This window comes from Scophthalmus maximus, chromosome 7, assembly GCF_022379125.1.
Source record: "Scophthalmus maximus strain ysfricsl-2021 chromosome 7, ASM2237912v1, whole genome shotgun sequence".
NCBI lineage: Eukaryota > Metazoa > Chordata > Actinopteri > Pleuronectiformes > Scophthalmidae > Scophthalmus > Scophthalmus maximus.
Window position 1 is genome coordinate 3,974,829 of NC_061521.1, and position 15,591 is coordinate 3,990,419.

The following is a 15,591-nucleotide window of genomic DNA, read 5'->3' on the forward strand; positions in this document are numbered from 1 at the left end:
TCCTTTAAGTGGTTTTATATAAGAAAGGCAAGACCCATTTTCTAGTTCAAGCAAACAGACACTGACCCATTGTTTGTGTTCGATCCTTCTGCTCAAGCTGGCCCACAGGTATCAGCCTAAAGTTAAATCTTATAAAAAATCATAGTGTTTTTCTAAAACAGCTAGTGGGTGTAGTTTTTCATTAACATTACTCAAACAATAGGATATAGAGACATTTCTGGGCACGATTTTCATTTTAGTAATCCAAACTTGGTGCTCTAGTATTACGTAAAGTACAGCAAAAACTGATTGTGGATGGACAAGATGAGTCAACTTTTCAGATTTGTGAGATTGAGATTTGGGTTTGTTCATATATTTGGTACTACATGATTTGGAAACATTCATATTGAGAATGAAATACTCTGGTGAGTTTCCTGATCTAAACAAAGCCCATTTATCTCTTATTTTAGCCGAGTTAGTTGGGCCCAAGTGGCAACCCACCGTGACGTCCCCCATTGGTCTGTGAACTACCGTTTTGAAGCATCGAGTTTAGTATTTTGGATCGTTGGCTGGGTCTGACTGCGGCCTTCTTACTAGCTGTCAATCACGCTGTATCCATGCACCAATGCATACCATGCTTCATCGTTTATTTTACACTAAACAAGACTATAATTTACAAAATGAACATCATGCTGTATTGAAGAACACTTGAAACTAGTGATTGGACCACAAACTCCTCAGGAAAATGTTTATTCACGTTATAAATCAAGTGAGGAGTAGACTCATTTTCTAATAGCCTTCTTTAGAAACTGAATTCTTTTGGCAACAAGTGAGTCGCCCTGTGCTGGTCACTCCAGAGAATACAGGCTTCAGGCACTTCCGCAATGGCCTCTTTTTCCGGATAACATCCATTTCTATGTACTGTCTATGGCCAATGAATGGCAATACAAATCAGAAGAAAAAATCCCCTATGACATGTGTAAACACAGCTAACTAAAATGTCACCTTGGAACAAAGTCTTTGTCAACAATGTGTTTTGTGTATGCATTATGTTTTGATGGGAGCGTGCCTATGTTCCCACAGCCCTATGTTCCCACATTTCTAAGATTTTTTTCAAAATTAGGCCCCTATGTTCCCACAGCCCTATGTTCCTACATTTCTAAGATTTTTTTCTAAATTAGGCTCTATGTTCCCACAGTTCCCGCATTTCTAAGACTATTTTCCAAAATTAGGCCCTATGTTCCCACATTTCCTTTTTCATAAATTTCTCCCAATTTGGTAGCCAATTACACCCAACATATTATCCAGTAGCCCTAACCTTAACCCTAACCCTACCCTAACCTAACCCTAACCCTAATTTTGAAAATGTCCTAGAAATGTGGGAACATAGGGCTGTGGGAACATAGGGCCTAATTTTCAGTGAAAAAAAAAATCTTAAAAAAGGGAACATAGGGCTGTGGGACCATTGGGCTGTGGGAACATAAGGCTGTGGGACCATTGGGCTGTGGGAACATAAGGCTGTGGGACCATTGGGCTGTGGGAACATACGGCTGACCCCGTTTTGATAAAGACATCCTTTAAAAGATATCATGTAACATTGTAGTTTCTTCTATATTCATGTTATCTAGTAGTCTTTAACAAACACCATATGCCCTTAATGCTGCATTCAGTCAATGTCAGAAGAATTGGCAAAAGAAGCAATGGCAAAAATTCAGCGTTGAGTTACACCAGATAAATGGCCCAAATTATTTCTACTTTTGTTTTGTCTGTCTGGTGCTGGGCAGGTAGTGTACAGTGGGTTTGTCACAGCCTGCTGCTGCTGGAAACACTGAACCCCAACCAGGCAGTAAATGTGCCATAAAGCCAAAGATTATTCCAAAATATTCAAGGTTACCTCCATTTTCCTCAGATTATAATACATTTCCACTGATTGTGCAGTACCTGCAGTACGGCTTATTTGTCTGTGTAAAGTTATAACTTAATCGAGTCCTCCATAGTCTTGTGTTATAACCATGTTGGACAGATCAAAACAACAGTTTCAACCTCCGACAATCCCCTCTGTCAACTGACAAGCTGCTGGAGCCATTGTATTTGTTTTTACTTAGGGGGGATCACATGACATACTGTATTGTGTGTGCCCCAGTGAGCTCAATATAGTCCAGCCCCTCTTCCTTAACTGTAAGTGGATGTAAAGTGAAGGTTGACAGAAAATAGATTTAAAGACACAGGGAACTGCTGATGTTCTCGGGACACAAACATCTTCAAACTGATCCGAGCTCACATCCTAACACAGACAATGGCTTGATAATCCTGTAAAATGGGGTGATTTACGTGAATATTGATATTATTACTTATTTTATTTTGGATATTTACATCACACCAACTGCTCTAAACCAGAAACAATACAGCAGGATTATTCCACGCTACACTGAATCAGTGAACAACAGCCTAAAACCTTGTTTGTTGAGAATAGAAAAATGGAGATCGAGAGAAACCTGAGCCAAAAATTCAACTTTCTCGTGTGCATCATCACAGACAATTCTTATACCTTTACAGTCTTAATCTGGAATAGTGCAGTATTTTCATGACACTTTCCCCCCCAAGAAGAACTAGTGTGTCAGAAAATGTTCAGAAAACACTATTATAGACATACAAAGTCCATAGAGGGAGAAGATTGAGGTGGATGGATGGGTCAGCAAAGTATTGGGCACCAAGTTGTTTTTCTACCTTAAGCTAACCAAACATTAACCACAGTGGTATAGGATCAATCTCTGTGGAAGTGGTCACAATCACTGACCAGGTCACATGTAAATAGATAATATCTTTAAACCTGTCTAGCTCACCAGCAGTGACCATACACTAATCTCTGGTTTTCACAAGAGCTATATAAATAAACTTAATGATTGTGAATATAATTTGAAAATGTTTGTTTAATGTACGTCTCAATTTGAGTTTTGGTTACATGGGAGACACAGAGAAAGCTCTCTGGTTTATCAATAGTGTAGAGATGTAGCAAAGCTTTTCAAGTTTGATTTGAATTGTTTTATTGGTTTTAGCAGCACAGACTACATTTTCTTTTCTTCTGTTTTGGGGGTAAAAATCAAATGTCCCAACAATGGAGATCTCACAAATCCTCCAACTAAGACTATCATCATGGCTATATAACTCTAAGGCTATATAACTCCCAAAAAATCTTTTTCATTTGGGTGAACTGACCCTTTAAGTTTGCAGAAGCAGCAGCAGCAGCAGCAGCAGCAGATATCACTCACCCTGCATTCACTTATGGCTCTTCCCTCCACATTGTGACGAAGGTCATTTGTTCTCTTCTATTTTTAGCTGCTTCTATTTCAAAAGCTGTGAAACAACTGATCCTCCCAGAAGAGGGAAGCGGCTTCGCACAGGGTCACTTCTCTCCAACTACACTTCAAGACTTTTTAAATGCTTCAGCCTCTCGTGGCATTTTCATTAATGATATTTTCTTGAGTGTCACGATCAGAGAACAGTAATGTCAGCGCACAACAGTGAATCAGCAGTCAGCGACAGTTGCGAACTTGCAGACGTTGGAGGATCTCTGACAAGTTCTGCCTCCGGGCTTGTCCCAACTAAATTAACTGTGGTGGTCGGAGACACTCACTTCTGTGAGGAGAAGACCTTACTCGTTCAGAGTTGCGACTACTTTCGAGCTCTGTACCGCTCTGGGATGAAGGAGTGTCGGCAACAAGAAATCCACCTCAAGTCTCTGCGTGCTCGAGGCTTCCTTATCGCCTTGGCGGTTTTACGAGGTGAGTTGCCCGCCCTGGATGCTGACGATATCGTCGAGGCCATTGAATGTGCTGCTTTCCTGCAGGTGGCCAAGCTTACTAAGCACCTGATCGAACTCATTGACTCTGACAATTGCTTGCTGATGTATCACACTGCGGCAACCTTTGGCCTTATGGATCTTTACCACGCTGCTGCACTGTTCATCCGAGACATGTATGTCGACCTGGAGGCGGAGGTCAGGAATACCTTACCGTCAGAGCTGATTGCCTACGTGGACTCTTTGACCCCAAGTGTTTTCGTGGCTGTAGGGGCTCATGTGACCTGTGGCGTGAATGAAACTGTACATGTTGCCTCCAGGACAGTCTGCTACCTGGATGAAACTGGCAACAACTGGAAAGTATTAACAGATCTTCCACTGGAGGCCAGCACTTCCATGGCTGGAGTGACTGTGCTCGACAACAACCTCTACATCATTGGAGGAGTTCATGGAGTCCAGAAACAAGTTGTGGACTCTTGCTTTTGCTATAGTGTCGAAAACAACCACTGGGGCAGGATCGCCAGTCCGGCACAGCTGCGCTACAATCTCAGCCTTGTAGGTGCAGACAGTCGTCTTTACGCCATTGGGGGAGAATGTGACCGAACAGTGATGTCATCTGTGGAAACATACGATGTAACGACTGGGTTGTGGACGTTTGCCGCTCACTTGCCTCGGCCAGCGGCAGGAGTGGCCTGCACCAAAGCTATGAGAAGAATATTTGTGTGTTTATGGAGGCCGATGGAGACCACAGAGATCTATGAGTATGTCTCAGCAAAAGACCAGTGGTTGCTAGTTACGACACTAATCAGGCGCCAGAGCTACGGCCACTGCATGGTCGGCCACAGGGACAACTTATATATCATGAGAAATGGGCCATCTGACGACTTCCTGAGATGCCTCATGGACTGTTACAATCTAAGCTCTGGCCAGTGGTCATCCTTGCCAGGACACTTTGCCAATAGCAAAGGTTCGCTGTTCACCGCTGTGGTTAAAAGCGACTCCGTGTTTACTCTCAACAGGAGCATGACTTTGGAGTACGCAGTCGACGGCAAAACCTGGAAGCCCCGCCGGCAGATGAAGGGTTTTCCCAGGAGCGGATCAGTGTGGACATTTCTGCTCCGGCTGCCATATGCTCTTGTGTGAGAGTATATGTGACTAGTGTCTCCATTGCCTCTGGGATTTATTCGATTATCAACATCTTTTTACACTCAAACATGTTTGATAAATACCTGTGCTTTGATAAATGAATAGTTACTGTTCATAACAATGATTTGTTTTCATACTTTTGTCCATAATTTCTATTAGTAATGATAATAATGTCCTAACAAGGTGTTTGATGAGAACTGGAACAGGGTGACATCCAATGGGGTTTGCAAATATAGTTTCCTTTAGAGCTGCTCCCTGTGGTTGGGTTTAAAGAAAGTCGGTGTAGGGCAACCACAATTATTGAGGAAACAGTTTTGGACACAACAAAGGCTCCATTTACTCATGGAAAATGTCTCGTAATCTGGGGATCTGATTCATCACTGACACATCGTTTGATAGTCATTGCACAGATGGTTAAAAATACAGTTCAGCAAGTGTGTTTTACCCTTTAGTAGTTCCCCCTTTGCTGTGTCATTCAACTGATTTGTCATTATCCTGAAAAACTATGAAACATTCCCACTATATGTTTTTTTGCCACACTTTTAGGGGTGGTTCAGTTGGCGTTGCTCCACCCTTTTCCAACATGTCCTCTGCCTCACCTGTGCTTCAGCATTTGCTAATTGTGACAGATAAAAAACAATTTAAGAGATTTTTTGTATGGCTTAAAGCTCTCCGCCATCTCACCAGGATGGGATGTGTTCTCCAGTGTGTCTTGCACTGCCATGTGTAGTCCTGTGTTCATCCTCACAGAGAGCTTCTGTTTCTTGCAGCAGCCTCTGTTTCCTATTTGCACTAAGCAATGATGATGATGATGACGACGATGGAGGATAACAGCAGACAGAGCCAGGCACCATTGGCAGCTGGGCAGGATGCCAGCAGTAGACAGTGATGTTAAATCAAACTCAGAATAAAGAGAGGGACTGGGGTCAGGCCAGGACACAGCACTCAGGCCGACCCCCCCCCCCCCCCCCCCCCCCCAGGGTATCCTCTGCTTCAACTTATTTTTCAACAAAAACCTAAAAACCCCAAATTACATTTCAACAATTCCTTTCACTTCCACTCCGAATTTTACCTTAATTTTATTGATTTAAATGTGTTCAACTGTAGTCACCTCAAGTTATTGACTAAAAAGTTTTTAACTAGTCACCTGATTTTACTACTAATATATTTGCCGTGCTTTTATTAATGTCTTGTTTGCGTTTTGTAAGGTGTCTTTGGGTGTCTTGAAAGGCGCCGACAAATAAAATGTATTATTATTATCATTATTATTATTTCAATTTTATGCAGCATTAAACTCCACTACATTTGGAGATAATTATTGTACTCAACTACATTTATGTTGTGGCTTTAGTAACTGGACGCTGATAATTAATTCAAAATATACTTTTGTTTATTGTAATGTAGCATTTCTTATTGAGTTTCAAAATGGTGAAAGGAATAGACAGCAAATCAAATCCAATGCTCATTTTGGCATTTTGTCCATCTTGTTTTTTTTAAACCAGACGTGACCATATTTGCAGGAGTGGGGAGGTGGGCCTGACTGAGAGCGTTCATGGGCTGTCTGAGAAAATGTTTTTTGTGCTCACGTTAACCATTGTCCTTCTTGGGACCAGGATTCTGATGCCTGTCTGCTGTTCCTCATCATTTGAAGCTTGTTACCAACTTTCTCCACTGTCTGTGTCTGCATTCTGGAGACTTACCAGAACTTACCACAGCCAAAACGTAACATACTAAAGTTTGATCAAACCAAAGCTCCGACACCACCTAAAGCTGGGAGAGACTCTTGGAGTCCAAATATCCATCCTCAGAACAAGAACTGCAAGGGTAAAGCTTGTCTCTTCCTCCTTTAATATTTCAGGACAAATACTTTCCAAGCTGACAGACGAAAGCTGTACAAAAAATACATCAGAATGAGTTTGGTGAGGGAAAACTGTTGATGAACTGATAACAGATGAGAGTATACTTGTTTTGACTGCAGGATGGGGTCAGCGAGGTGAGACATGCTTTATGTTTACATCCAATTTGATTTTATCCCACCAGCCCAAAGAAGAAATGGGACAGTCTAAATACAGAGTCTACAGACACCCAAACACACATGACACTTGAATTATTAACCATCTAATTCATTGTTTGAAGGTGTAATTTTTAATAAAAATCCACCCTTTTATGACGTGACGTGATGTTAAAGTCTTGGTTCAGTTTAGCCTTTGTCAGTTTGAAAGAAAGATCCTTGGTTAAAATAAATACTTGGTTAAGGTTAGAGGACCTTCATGTGGATAAGGTAGAAGGGTCATAGTTAAAAGAAAGGCTGTTTGAACCATCCACCTGAACCTCCATCCCTGATAACGTCACCTCACATAATCCTTGGACCCTGTCATAAATACTGTGACCTCTAGAGGTCACCGTCACTTGAACGTAAACATGTTGCTTTGGGGCAGTCTCAAAATGACCATTTTAGACAGCAAAATGGTCATTTGGGTTCATAATAAGCTGCTGGCACCAGTGTCCTATGAATTTTTTTTTATGGTAGTCCTCAGAAATGACACACCAACATATAATTTTTCACTTAATTTGTATCTAAACTAACAAAATATCCAAATAATAATTAATATATTAATATATTAATATATTAAAGTATACATTTGTAGGATTTAGACAAATCTTAAACTAAAATTAATATATTAAAGTATAAATTTGTAAGATTTAGAGGCTGTTGTAGGATTATTTTTGAATTTATACAGGCTAGCCATAATTCTGTCACGCACAATTAGTAGAAAAGTACAATTCTTCTATAATGTATGTGGAAATTTACATAATCAATACCACCAACTGCGGAAGCCCTCGGTCAGTGGTTTAATCAAACATTCCCTCCTGTTTTAATTTTATTAAGGGACAAATAACAAATCAAAAATGTGAACTTTTAGTCATAGAGGGAATCACTACAGTGTCCAGGATTATTTTCAGGCACAGGAAAACAGCTTAAGTTCCAGAAGTAGAAGACCGGGTAAATGCAATGGTAGAGACCACATCCCCTGAGTCTGTTTAATAGATTAAAAGTTAGTCTGGAAGATGGGGCCTACCAACAGGAATCTTATTGGACCAAATTAAAGATTGATAGGGCAGCTGAATTCAAGAATAGCTGAATTTCTTATGTGACTGTGGCATTATTCTGTTTTCCCTTATCATAAATATAATGTATCACTTGTGTTGTGTTAACACCCGTTACCCTGAGGTGATGCAGGTGTTTTTCTGATCTCCTTTCCTTGGAAAATTCAAAATTCAGTTCAAGTTCACGTTCTGGTCTGTATCCATGACAATAATAATTAAATAAAAAACAATTACTGGTCAAGATATCCCTTTCACTCCAAGTTTGTGCATCTTGGGAGATCCCATGGTATTAAAGGATTCAACACACTGAATGGGTTCAAACTGCACTTATGCTTGGACGGAAACTTATTATTATGAACTGGAAAGCCTCCACTGTACCTGCACCATCTATGTGGTGTGTCCAATTGGGGAAATTAGCTGCACTGTCATTCAGGCTGTCAAATAGGATGGAGCTTTACCATCAGAAGTGGGGGCTCTATCATGCCTATATGGATAGGAGTTGATGAGAGTGTCATAAATGTTATGGGGATGTGTTGGGACGACTTTGTGGATTGTTGCTCTGTATGAGCTATGGCTGGTCATGTGTTTTTTTTTTGTTTTTTTTTAAATTTTTGAATGTTGTTTTGTTGTTTTTGTACAGCCTAGCTTGTGCATGCATTGGGGGGTGTCTTTCCCTCCGCTTCTTGTTTCACTTAGTTGCGTGTATTTTCCTTGGTCACCGCTATGGCCAGGTTGTTTGGCTGTACATCGCTGCTATTCCTGTAGTGTTTGTGTTGGATGGTTGTTAAAAACTCAAATAAAATAGCAGCTATTAAATGTCTAATATATTTTCACAAACTCCTCAAATGTTTGTTGATTAAATGAATAACTGCTGTCACTGAGAGAATCGGGAGCAGTTGAGCTCCATTTACACAGTCCACTACTTCCTCATTATAAGCTAAGACATGAGGACAACGAGAGCCACATTCAGCATAGTCAGCGATGCTGACTTTTTTGAATTAAACTGAAGGGTCTTGGTGGGGTCACTGCAGTGGTGTCAGGTAGTTGATGGGGTAAGTTGCACAGTGGTTGATAATGGGTTGCTGGCGTCCTCATTCATATGGGAGACGGGACTGAGACATGGGGTTACCTCAACATGCATCCGACCCTGTGTGTTGAATGATGAGAGCGTTTACACAAAGGGAGATCGCAGAGCTTCTCTTTTCATTTTTCAGGATTATATTTTTTTCATTCTCTCTCCCCCTCGCTATTTAACTTCTTTTCCTTTTTTTCTGCATGTTTTGCATGAGTGTGAACTCAAAGCCAGTGTGTCCTCGGTTCACCTCTCTGCCGTTTCAGCATCTCCGGGCGCTTTCCCTGGCCTTAAAGAAACAACACGCACACGTAGTTGTTAGGAGTCATCAAACTAACAACCATCCCTTTTGTCTCTTCCCTCCTTCTTCCACAGGCTTTTTAAGCAGGGCAGTGATTATACAACTGCACTCATAAACTGAAATCCAGTGAAGTAAATGACGAGAGCAGTAGAGAAAGAGGGGACACAGGGTTGAGACACAGACAAAAGCTGCAGTCCACAGTCCCCGTTGAACCTGTTGACCTCTCCTTCTACACGAGAGCCCTTCATACACAGCCTGTTCGAGGCAGAAATGTTGTGCCTTTATTACACCTCGCTGTTCCTTATAAAAGGTACAAATACAGGATGGAGGTGGTTTTGCGATTCCGTTTTCATTAAAAAGCGTACTTTTTAGGACGCTTTCACACTTGAAAGTCCAGACCACATTTTTTCGAACCAATGCTTTGTTAAGTTGAATACATTTGATCCAGTTAGTTTTGGTTTCACTTGCAATTTTGCCAACACACCAAAGAACTTTACATACCTACATCTGGCCGTTATATGATAGCTCGCTGCATCAACTTCCTGTGAATAGTCCGAAAGTCAGAAACCATCCCCCCTAAATTTTTCACACTGCTTAGACTAAGACCACCTCTTTAATCAGAGACCAAATTTTGGTGGTCCGACTAAACCTTTCACACCAAATTGAAAAGTCCACAGGTCCGGACCACACAAGGTAGGTGTGAAAGCACCCTTATTTCCATCAGGACTTTGATGCTGTTGGATGGATACCAAACAGAAAAAAACACCATGTCTTGGACATTAACCAAAACACACAGTTTATATTTTTTCCACTTTGAGTGTCAGTCCATACGAATAACAAAAAAAAGCAAAAAACATTTTCTCATTTAGTCTTGGGGTGTCTGTCCATGCAGGCCTTGAACCAATGGAGGTGAAGGGAATTTAGTTTGATTATGTCAACAGAACAGTTTCCTGATTCAGTTTTCATGGGGATATTTATTGTATAAAGTAGATTCAGTAAAACATGTTCAAACTGAAGCTGAAAGTAGAGCTAGCGTAAGTTCAGTCAGGAAGACTACTCTCATGCTTGCTTGGGTTGTACTTTAATGCTCATTCCTCCTGGCTGTCATACACTCATGCATGCGCACTCTCAGTTTCTTGCCGTCATTCCCCGAGCCTGTGGGTGGATTCGGATTGTCCTTCCTATCGTCTTTTCCTATCTACCTCAATGGAAAACGTCATGAGGTCAAGGATTTTATAGGACTTAAGAAAAGCCGACAGCGCTGCTCAGAGAATCCAACTCGACTTTCACCATGGTGCGTCATAATGCGACGGCGGATGTTATTGATGCGCATCTGCCGTGGTGATAATACACATTTCCGAAGATGGACTACAAAAACGCAGCAGCTCCATCCATCATTTTTCAGTGTGTTTTACCATCGTGTGACATCAGATGTAAGTGCTTCATAGGCAACTTAACTTACATGATGACGTGCGTCACTTCTGGATCATATTCATGCTCTTCTACTTCTACTTCGGATTGAATTGTTTACGTTCGTGCGTGTCACGTCACGTTAAATATCGCTGTCGCAATGAATTGTGGGCCGCCTATATCTCCTTTCCCATGCATTTAGAGAATCCGAAAAGCTCATATCATGGCTGCCGATCAAATACTTCCGTCACTTCAAGATTTGGGAAACGTCCTAAGCCAATTTAACAATTCGACAGCACCCTGTCAGTCCTGAGATCAGCTGTTAATTAGCTGGTCTCATCTATCCAATATGATTGAAACACACCTACCTGGTTAGCCTATCATCTTGCTGCTGTCTGTTTAAATATGGGTTCTCTCCCTGCCGTAGTCCTCTCATGCTGCTGTTCTGCGTCCCCTCCACCTCCCCATCACCGCCCAGTCTGTGCAGACTCATGGGATTCTTCAATCCATCAACTCTGCAAGTCATCAACCACCATCACCACCAGTCCCTTGACTCCATGGGGGGAATTTACTTTGCTGCCGCTCAGGACCGATGCCCTCTGCTACATATATCCCCATGGAGTCTAAGCGCCAAAGTCTCTATCATTATTTTGTCATCACATATAATTCTGTTAAACCTCTAATTAATATAATTTCTTCATTGACTTGTCTCTCCTGATTCATATACAACCAAATGTGATTGAGATTTGTTTTACAGTGGGTTTGTCCTCTTTGCCCCTTGCCTTTCCTATTAACTGTGACATCAGATGTACAGTAAATGCTTCATAGGCAACGGTAACTTACATGATGACGTGTGTCCCTTCTGGGCCATATTAATACTCTTCTTCTTTTTCTTCTTCTACTTCAAGGCAAGGCAAGGCAATGCAAGTTTATTTGTATAGCACATTTCAACAACAGAAATTCAAAGTGCTTTACATAAAACATTAAAAGCAATTATGAAGAAACAGATAAGATCACATTAAAATATAATAATTAAAAATGAAAAAGAAAAAAGAAAAACATGTTAAAGCAGAATGAGCCCGGGGATAAAAGTAACAGTGCAGTATAAGAAATGCATAGATAGTATTTAATGAAAGGCAGCGGCAAACAAGAAAGTCTTCAGTCTTGATTTAAAAGAACTGAGAGTTGCAGCAGACCTGCAGTTTTCTGGGAGTTTGTTCCAGATATGTGGAGCATAAAACCTGAACGCTGCCTCTCCATGTTTAGTTCTGACTCTGGGGACAGAGGGAAGACCTGTCCCAGACCAACTGAGACGTCTCGATGGCTCGTAGCCTCAGATTTAATCGTTTAAGTTCATGCATGGCACATCAAGTTAAATACTGCTGCCGCAATGAATTGTGGGTTGTCTATTTCTCCTTTCCTTTTTGCATAAGGAAATAGATAGCAGAGATAGGAAAGGAAGCACTGAAGCACCTTTCCAAAAAAAATTGGGAATTCGAACAGCTCTTGATGATGGCTGCCGATGAAATACTTCAGGGTCATTTCGAATTTTTTTCCGAAGCAAATTTGGCAATTCAACCACACCCCCCAGTCTTTTTCCCTTAAGAGAGAAAGAAAGCCAGCCCTGGGTCCTGGTGGTAACAGGTGTCCTCTCCTTTGTGTCTCCTTGTTGTGAATGGGGACCCGTCCCCACAGCCACACCCACTTCAGCCTCCCACTCAAAATTCACAGACAATGATGTATTTAGTGTATGAATATATTTTAAAGCCGCTGAGTGTTTCTGTCTCCTTCCCTTTAACCAGGCTTTGTTGTCAGTGATTTAGACTCTGCGAGTGTGTGTGTGTGTGTGTGTGTGTGTGTGTGTGGACAGCTGAGGAGGCATGGCTCGAGACATTTGTCACTGGCACAGAGACAGCTGATCTTTGACCCTTTAACTCGTCTCATAGTGTTTTTAGAGTGATTAGTGTTGTAGCAGCATGTGGTGTATATCAGCCAAACGTGTTGTTTCGGGAATACACTGCTGAACTAAATAATGAGGATTTACAGAGGCATTGATCACTTGTAAGTGTTATTGTGGAGTGTGTGGTCAGAAGGAAGGAAGAGTAAAAACACAATCTGAGAACTCCGTTTGACAGTTGTTGGAAGGTGGATTTGTATCTTTTGCACAGAGCTGGGTCAGTGTTTTAGCCCTGCTTCCAGTCTTTTTGCTAAGCTAAGCTGAACACATCCTTGACCTATTTCTGTGCTGGACACAACAAGGTGTGCAGAATGCCTTGAGGTTTCTCTTCAGATTTGTGTTTTTTTTTTCCGATGTTGTAGCCAAAACCAACTAATTTTTCGATCAACGGCAGTATATTTGAAGTGGGTCCCAATTTAAATCTTCAGGGTCTTTTACCATTACCATATGTTGTCTGATCTCCCACAGCAATAGCATTAAAGTTAAGTTCATAGTGCATTAGTTACAGATTATACATTTATAACTTTTAAAGTTGCATGTGTTTCGTTGTTCATTCCTGAGACAGATTTACCATAACTCCAGGAGGCCTTTGTAAATCAGTCACTGATCTAGTTTCAACATTCGCATTCTTACACATTCATGATATTCAGGTTTTTGTATGGTAATTTTGTATGATGATGACCAACACCAAAGCTGTTCCTATTGTTCATCCAATATATGATATTGCAAGTGAACAACAGCCCTTTCTTTTACATGTTTTATACCACCCAGCATCAGATTGTTTAAAGCAGAATTGTATGAGAATCTGGTCTACAAGCTGAGAGGCAAATTCTTTTTGATTGTTGTTGTAATACTCATTTTAGCCACTAAAGGCTGAAAGCACACCACTACCACTGCCTGGGACTAAAGGCATTCATGTTTTTATCCAGGAGACTTTCATTTCCCTTTGCACTCCATGTTAGTAAATTATGTAGCATTACTATCATGACTTTGTCTTGGCCAGAACTTTATTTTAATCAATGAAGTATATTTGCCTAAAGGCTTTGGGAAGTCAGTTGACATTACGTACAGGTGTGAACACGCAAGAGGACACATTTCAGATCTGATCACTAGACGACATTTGGAGGTGATCTGGGATGCATGTGGCCACATTTTTTAGCTGTATGAACATGAATGTGTCCCGGGCCGCATTGAAGGACGTCCTGATCAGCTGACATCCTCTGACCCACTGCAGTTTCATAGTGAACCAAAAGTAATTTTCACTTCTGAGTGTTTACATTACATTAACATCAACATGGACCACGTGACGATTTCTTTTCTTTTTCTTATTTTTTTGGTAGAGCTACAGCAGAACTTCTCTGCACTCAGTCCCTCCTGACATTGCTCTCGCTCCCTCACCCACACACACACACACACACACACAAACACACACACACGCACAAACTGCTCCACTCCCAACAAAATGTTTTTCTATACTGTATACTCCTCCCATAAGCAATTATACACCAATCTCCCGAGTAATTCATCACTCAACCTTTTAAAAGAAAATGGTAAAACGCCCATCCCTATGCCACAGTCATGTATCACACACAAACAATCACATGCACTTTACAGTCAAACTTGCTAAAAAGAACATCATTTGGTCTTCTTTGTCAGAAATGACGTACGTGTGAATTTGCATATAGGTCGGCTTCTCAGGCACAGGAAACTCATTCAGGGTAAAGTCTAATGCCTGGTGTGAACTGATGTACTCTGAACGCCACACTTGGGATTGAATCACAAAACTAATGACTATGTCCCATGAGACAATCTTGCTTTGTTTTGACTTGGAAGACTTATAACTTAAACTTAAAAGCAGAAGAGCCACAGGAAAGAAAAGGCTTGTACCTGTTAATGTATGTTTATGGCCCCTCATAGAGTCAGAGGGCCACAAGAGAATAGATGGACGTGTTGGTGCAGAGAGACAACCAGACGACAATACCTAAAAAATATTCCCCCCCCACGTTGTTTTCAGGGATCAAAGGTCAGAGGGCATGCAGCGTCATCTCTAGACATTAAACTATTCGCATATATATATATACTTCTTCGAGCTCCGGTCCTCTCCCCCTTGCTTTTTATCATGTAGACAGATAGCATACAGATTGGTGTAATGACAATTTCCTTGACCTAAATGTGGCAAACACAAAGGAAGAGATGATAGATTTCAGAAAATGCAACGTCGAACCAGAAGCGGGCATCATACATAATGAAAGTGTACAAATCGTACAAAAATACAAGTATCAAGGAACAGTCTTTGACTCGCAGTTGAAATTCAATAAGAATACAGATAGTATTGTCAAGCGGGGACAGCAGAGAATTCATTTAATAAGGACACTTAACTCTTTATGCGTCTGTAAGAACATTTGATGTAACTTTTATCAAACTTTTATCGAGATTCTTTTAACTTTTTTCAATTTGTGTGCGACTTTAATGGGTTATCTGTGAAAGACAAACAACTGTCTTCAGAACATCGTTAAGGTCTGCTCCAAGATCACTGGAGTACAGTTACAAGATATCAGTTTTCTCAGGAAGAAACGAGTGGTCTAGAAAGCTAAAAAAATAATAACTCAACCTGACCGAACGCTTTCCAGTGAATTTTTAGTCATGCCGTCAGGCCGGCACTATTATGTGCCTGTACAGAAAACTAATCGTCATGCCAATTACTTTATTTCTACAGCTATCAGGCTACTCAACGCAACCTGCTGATCTGTGCACTTGTCACTGGCTTGTTAATGATGTTGATGTCGATGCTGATGTTGAGGTTTGATTGCATGTATCTA

At 41.0% G+C, this 15,591-nt stretch overlaps 1 protein-coding gene across 1 annotated transcript; it reads left to right on the forward strand.

The window, feature by feature from the left end:
* Positions 1-3,233: 3,233 nt before the first annotated feature.
* kbtbd13b (kelch repeat and BTB domain containing 13b) lies at positions 3,234-5,871 on the forward strand. Its single transcript, XM_035643637.2, has one exon. It carries the CDS (start codon positions 3,485-3,487, stop codon positions 4,919-4,921), a length of 1,437 nt encoding a protein of 478 aa, XP_035499530.2. The 5' UTR covers positions 3,234-3,484; the 3' UTR covers positions 4,922-5,871.
* The last annotated feature ends 9,720 nt before the right edge of the window (positions 5,872-15,591 follow it).

Coding starts and splice junctions, on each gene's coding strand:
- kbtbd13b (XM_035643637.2), top strand. CDS start 3,485: ATGTCAGCGCACAACAGTGAATCAGCAGTCAGCGACAGTTGCGAACTT.